The sequence below is a fragment of the Mustelus asterias genome, chromosome 6 (genome assembly GCF_964213995.1).
Source record: "Mustelus asterias chromosome 6, sMusAst1.hap1.1, whole genome shotgun sequence".
Taxonomy (NCBI): domain Eukaryota; kingdom Metazoa; phylum Chordata; class Chondrichthyes; order Carcharhiniformes; family Triakidae; genus Mustelus; species Mustelus asterias.
The window spans coordinates 61,122,490-61,129,685 of record NC_135806.1 but is presented as its reverse complement, the minus strand read 5'-3'; the positions used below and the strand labels follow the sequence as shown (position 1 = coordinate 61,129,685).

Below are 7,196 nucleotides of genomic sequence, written 5' to 3'. Positions count from 1 at the left end.
ATATACTCATCAATCTAGAGCAGGCTGTTTGTCTTAGTGGTAGTGTGCCATCATTGCACATCAAGAAATCTCAGTAAAGGATAAGTATTGGAGAAATCACATTTGATAAATTTAGAGTTTTTAAGAGAATATGACTAGTAGGGCAGATAGAGGCAACTAGTAGATGGTATATATTTGTATTTCCAAAAGACATTTAAATAAGGTGCCGTACAAAAGGTTAATACACAGGATAAGGATTTATGGAGTTGGGGTAAATATACCAACATGGATGAAAGATTGGCTAATTATAGGAAACAGAGAATCGAGATAAATAATCATTGTCAGGTTAGCAAAATGTATAGTGGAATGCTACAGGGATAAGTGCTGGAATCTCAGCTATGATTTATACAAGGAGTAATGTATCCAAGTTTGCTGATGATACAAAGCTAGGTGGGAGTGCAAGCTGAGGAGGACAGAGGCTGCAAAAATAGGCAAGTTAAGTGAGTGGGAAACTTACAAGACAGACAAAGTTAGCATGCAGGTACAGCAAGCAATTAGACAGGCAAATAGCATGCTGTTCTTTATTGAAAGTGGATTGATGTACAAGAGTAAATAAATCCTGTTACAATTGTACAGGGTTTTGGTGAGACCACACCTGCAATAGCGTATGCAGTTTCGGTCTCCATATTTAAGGAAGGATATACTTCATTGGAGGTGGTACAGCGAAGGTTAATTGCCCTATGACGAGGTTGAGTAAGTTGGTTCCATTATTCTCTGGAGTCTATAAGAATGAAGTGATCTCATTCCAAGATTCTCACTCCAGAATCACAAGATTCTGAAGGGGCTTGAAAGGGTTCCCCTTGTCTGGGGAATCTAAAACACAGGGAACTATCTCAGGATAGATGGCCAATCATTTAGGACTGAGATGAAGGGAAATTCCTTCACTCAAAAGGTTATAAATCTTTAACATTCTCTACCCCAGAGAACTATGGATGCTCCAGTGTTGAATATACTCAAGGCCAGATTTTTTTGGTCTCTCAATAAGTCAATGAATATTGGGAGCAGGAAGGAAAGTGCAATTGAGCTGAAGATTGGCCATGACTCAACGGGTTGCATGGTTTACTTGTGCTCCTATTTCGCATGGTCTTACTCTGGACCCTGAACTCCAAGCACAATGCATAACGTAGTATATGTGCAATTCACAAATCTAATTAATTATGCTCCCAAAGTGAAACCAATTGAAATCATCAAGTGGGTGAATTCAACTTATACTAAACTGCTGGAAAAGAAATGCCAAAATCCTAGTGTAGGTTCAAGGTAATAATCCAACATCAAAGTGAAGATATTGTGATCCTTCAAATAGCAAAATAAAAAAGTGGCAAGGTAAATTAAAGTAAAATGTCACAGGTACAACAGAATACACAGCAATCCAATAACCAGTTTGCTGGGTTTACTTATTTTAATAAATTACTTTGAAGTTCTTTTTAATATACATTTTATACAGTTCCAGATGAGGCACATTTGAAGAAAGTGGTAATATAACTAACAGGATATGAACAATACCAGTGCCAAGATGCCTGAAAATCTCTGCTTTTGTGAACTTCTAGTTCAGAAAAATATATTTTATAATATATACATTTTTTTAAAACTGAAAATGATTTTCCTTTTTAGGAATTCTCTTCACAATATACAACACATTGCACTTGAGCACAATCTGTGTGCATACAGATCATTATCAAACTCCACTAAGTAACCAGAAATCAGATGGGCCATATTTTCAATAAATCTGAAATAAATTTAGAAATTCTCAATTTAAAAATTTAATGCAAACTCTGTCTTTAGTAAATCTGAAATCAGAAGTTTATCTTAGACTGTAATGGATGATAAAATCAATTGAGACAGGGTGTTGAGTTTTTACTGCTTAAAGTTGTGCCAATAATGATCTACCAGTGGTGAACTGCACGTTGTAGTACTGCTCAGGGCAGTTTTATGCTCAATTTTAGAAAAATTACACTTCTCTCAACACAATCCTATGATTGATGAACAAACTCTTGTTTTTGCCATTTTTCTCTACATCATTTATCCCAGTAAAAACTTTATCTTGTTCCCAACCTGATACAGGAGTTAGAGTTTAACAGAAAACTATTACCAAGTAAATGGTTGTCTTATTTTAAGGCATAACTTACCCTCAAAATGACTTTGTTCAGTGCTTTTCAGTACTTTGTATCTGATGGCAAGACAACTCCAGTATCAAGGAAATAAATAAAATTATTGATGAGGGCACGTCCACATTTGTAATGGTTTTATATGAGAATTAAATGCAGAAGATTTTGAAAAATTGATTTGAGATTTTATTTGGGGGGGGGGGGGGGGGGGGAGGACTGGTTAGAGAATTTGATTTTCACCAATTATATCAGATTATTTATATAAACATTCAATCATGGGGAAATCATTTTCCAAAGTTTGCAAAAAACATCTGAATGAAGTGCACAAGTTATACATTTTCATAATCATATCTAATATTCATTTCTACTAAATTAGGCTCTTTCTGGGATTACGAAATTATATTCAATGGAACTGTTTAATCAGCCATCTTACCCAAGTACACTGGGATCAAAGGTGTTTCATGGGAATGTGCTTCTTCCAAACAATGAACTTCTGGCAAAACAGGCGGTTCATAATATCAAAGAAAGAGATTTTCTTAAGTGCCAAAAGAACCGCACATAAACAGCGTCCCACTGGTTCAAAAGTGAACTCAATCCAGTTAGCTTATGCTCTAATGCACACAATAGCAAAGAGATCAGAATTAACGGTAGCAGGCCTACAAAGCTGCTTGCATATAGGCTAAAGCTGAGGTAGCAGATTATGTGTTTGAGGCTATGCACGGTTAGCAGCTGAGGCCAAGTGCAAGGAAAGAACAGGGACGTGGTTAATCTGCCGAACTGGACAACTTTCTGCAGTTTTAGTGAAACCGTTTTGACTTCAAAACAAAAAGCAGTTTTTCTCTCCACTACAAAAAGGTTTCTCTAAATTCCCCACAATATTTGCCTGAAACATTAAATATAAAATTCATGTCAAAAATAGTATTAGATAATCCATACATATTGTTCTTTAGAAAACTGCAGTTATTTTCACAGGTCAAGTTTTAGCCTTACCTGCAAGTTATAAGAAAAATAATCATCTTTTAACAGATACTTCAACCACAGCCTTCTCACAAAATGAAAAAGAGATACACAGTAGACACTTGAAATTTGCTTGCTTAACGAGTATCACAAATGAAAAAAACATAAGCGTTTCTTTTACTCTTAGTAGTTCCATTGCCTGGGATGTTGACACAAGAATCTACAGCTTAGTTATTACAACTTTAGTTATTGAATAACTTGTTTTATTCATCTATGAACAGGAGCCAAGGTAGTGAATTTAATATTTCCACAATGTACTTTGTTCAAATTTGTAAGAAGGCTGAGGGAAGTTAGGGCTGTAGTTTCACAGATTGCCTTCCTTAATACTTTGCAAAGTGAAGTACTTTGACTCTCTGATTTGCATAGCCATCCTCAAAATCTATGTACACATTTCTATGCAAGTCGATTGGGTCCCTTTCCTTTACCTCCCCACACCCGACTCCACCCATGGCATTTGTGGAATTTCAGGGAAACAAACAGCGAAAAGTATACAGACTTAGTGGATTCGATGATTTTTCATTTTAGGGGTAAAAGTATAAATTACTGCAGCCAATGGGAACACAACTGAAGTCCAATCGGTGAAGAGTTTTTTATTACAGGGGTAGTAAATTGATCGAATCAACATTCACAAAATGATGTTCCTTCCCCCTTTCAATTGGTGTACAAGTTACAACCCTGAGATATGGCTCTGAATGTGTTCCTTCTTCAAAATTCTGAGTGCTGATCACCAGCATCAAGTGGAACTTCTTGCATCGGGATGACACTTTGGATAGTACTTGAACTGGCAGTGCTGAATATTGGATTCAAGTAGCTTCCATTAAAAATGAAGCAACTGGTTACATCCACTTCCACGGATCTTAAAGTAGTCTTTCTTCAAAATGGTTTCCAATCTTCATAGGCCATTTGGTCTTTCAATGTGCTGTAGATCCAGTGGAGTCAACACATTGTTCTTTGTTTAGATCTGCAATTTTTCTTCAAAGCTAATATCCTCACACACTGCTGTCCTGCAGCAGTGGCTCATTGTCCTCGTCACTGCTAATGGGTGGAGTGGTGGGATTGTTGCCAAGACTGCTGCTATGCTTCCTTGCAGTACTCGCTTTACCAGAGGTGCCATGTTCAGGAATAAATAAGGCAACCATAAAAGCTACCAGGACTGTAATGGCTCCAAACAAGAAAGGTGGTCCAGGGATAATGGAATCCTGAATGAACAAGAAATGAATAGAAGAATCAGCAATTGCCGACAACTTGCATTCATGCATCACCTTTATAACACAGGAAAAATGTTCAAACATGGTTCACCTCAAATATTAGGAAGGGGGATTAAAATTTAGTCAATAAAGTTTTAAGGGGGTCCTAAAGGAGGGGAGGTTTTGGGAGAGAATTCCAACAACAGACTCTAGATCACTGATAACATATCCATCTTGATTTGATTTGTCACATGTATTAGTATACAGTGAAAAGTATTGTTTCTTGAGTGCTATACAGACAGTGGTGGGACAAAGTTTAAGGGTGAGTTATAGAGCTGAGAGAGGTTACAAAGATGGGGTGGGGGTGGGACCAGGAAGGGATTTAGATTTAACATTCTCATTCTTGCATTTGGTGTCAAAGTTTACCTCCATTTTGGAATTTTGTACATTGACCTTCTTGTCAGGGATTGCATCCAGCTCCACATGAAACATGTAGAAAATAAAACCATATAGAGCAGGTCCAAGGCCATTGCACAACCCTCTGATTCCTGTGACCATTCCTTGCACAACACCTAAAAAAAAAATCAAAATATTAATTGCAATTATTTCAAAACATATAGAAGTTTTAATGGCAAATTACTGATGTGACAACAATTGTTTCCTTTTTTAAAAAAAAGAAAATCTTGTCTTAAAAGTTTCCATCCTTTAAAATCCTTGCATTTATCTTTGCAATGCTCTACCCCAGAGAGCAGTGGAGGCTAAGTCACTGAACATAATCAAGGCTGAGATCGATTGTTGAACTAAAACGAGGGTCAAGGGTTATGGGGAAACCGGTGGAAAAGGGGAGTTGAAGCCAAGATCAGATGCAGCTGGCTTAAGAGGCCATATGCCTGACTCCTGCTTATGTTCTTACATTATTTATCCTAGACCTTTCGGTGGCTACAGCAACAATTAACTGCAAGTTTAATTTTGGTATTACACTGGCTACCTCAATTTTTCAGTACCATCAAAAACCTATAGGGCATATTTTAGATTGATTTGAATTTGAGGAAGTTTTGCATTTCCAGTAATGCATTACATAACTGAGCTGCTTCTCACATAATTGTTGCATTAAGCCATTTAGGAATGTGTTCCTCAAAGGTAAGAGAGGGGAGATGATGAAAAACAGCATTTGTTTTACAAGAGAAAATGATACATAAGGGAGAGTTAAGCAAGATGGTAGCATAGTGGTACTGTCATTGAATTAGTAATCCAGTGGCCCAGAGTAATGATCTGGGAACTCATGTTTGAATCTCATCATGGCAGGTGGTGAAATTTGAATTCAATAAAAATCTGGAATTAAAAGTCTAATGTTGGCCACGAAACATTACAAATTGTTGTTAAAACCCCACCTGGTTCACTGATGTGAATGTCCTTACCTGGTCTGGCTACATGTGACCCTGGACCCAAGCCAAGTGGTTGACTCTTAAATACCCTCTAGAATGGCCAAGCAAACCATTCAGTTCAAGAGCAATAAGGGATGGGCAACAAATGCTGGCACTTGCAGCATGCACACGTCACATGAATGAAAATAAAATCTACAACAAAATGTCTGCAAAAGGCATAGTAATTAGTTGGGGGTGTGTCTGCTGCACACAGAGCTGTGGCATCTACTCAGCACAGCTTACAAACAGTGGCAACATGAATTTGATACAATGGGGGGGGAAGGAGGTGCTAATTTAAGCCAAGGGGGTAACAGCAAATACACAAATAATCAGAGACGTTAAGGGTATTTTTGTTTTAAAAAAAATAGGAGGGGATGACTGAAATTCCAATGCCACATGGGAACTCCAGGAGACTGTGTATAGGAATTGCCTCCAGCTGCTCAAACACAAACTCAAGGTTTCTAAGCTTGAGGAAAGATCAGAGGCACTGTAGGGCATATGGAAGACTACAAATTTCCTAGAGTGTATGTTCCAGGAGATGGTCATCAAGCAGCTACAGACAGTTTCAGAGAATAGTAAGTGATCGGGAGTGTGATGGAATACTCTATTTGCCTGGATGAGTACAGCTCCAACAACACTCAAGGAACTCAACACCATCCAGGACAAAATTGCCCAATTATTCGCACCCTGTCCGCTATTCTTGGACATTCATTACCCCAGCCAACAGCATGCAATGGGAGCAGCATATACCATATAGGAGATGACTGGCAGTAACTTGCAATGGCACCTTCAACGACATCTTCATCAGCTTCTCAATCTCAAGCACGGGCAGACAATAAATGCTGGCCATGCCAGCTATTCTCACAATCCAAGAATGAATTTTTTTTTTAAATTGAAGTGTTGGACAGATATAATTGCAGAAAACTGGAGATGGGTGTAACAAGAAATCAGTGATGCAGTAACCATGAAGGACTTTAATCCTAGCATTGACTGGGCAAACCAAATTTACAGAAAAAGTGTGTGGGGGACAAATTCATGTGAAGGATCAGCATGTCAAGGGACCAAGCAGGCAACAGGCCATGTTAGAACTGGAATTGTAAATTGAGACAGGATCTTGAAGTAATCTTCAAGGATCTTAATAATCTTGAAGTAAACAAGCCTCTGGGGAAGAGTAATCTAATGATCAATTTATATTGAATTTGAGTGATTTAATTGAGTTTGAAACTAGGGTCTTAAATTTAACTAAAGAAAAATACATGAGGAGCAAGTTGGGCTAAGGTAAACTGAAAATGTAAACAGATAATTCATAATTATACATTTTCATCAGAAATAAAAACAATGGGAGAATAGGTCCAACCATGGCACATAAAAAGTATGAGATTAGAGGATAAACTTTGGCAATATTGCCAAAAAAGTAAGCCTGA

General features: G+C 37.6%; 1 protein-coding gene across 2 annotated transcripts in view; it reads right to left on the bottom strand.

Annotated features, from left to right (window-relative positions):
• Nucleotides 1–2,342: 2,342 nt before the first annotated feature.
• The window catches only part of LOC144494885 (hippocampus abundant transcript 1 protein-like), a 77,160-nt gene continuing 72,306 nt past the window's right edge, over nt 2,343–7,196 (bottom strand). For both annotated transcript variants that reach the window (XM_078214393.1, XM_078214394.1), the window contains exons 11-12: nt 4,775–4,920; nt 2,343–4,360 (exon numbers count right to left, since the gene is read on the bottom strand). In XM_078214393.1, the coding sequence (XP_078070519.1) occupies nt 4,151–4,360; nt 4,775–4,920 (356 nt within the window). In that variant the 3' untranslated portion in view covers nt 2,343–4,150. The remainder of the gene's footprint in view (nt 4,361–4,774; nt 4,921–7,196) is intronic.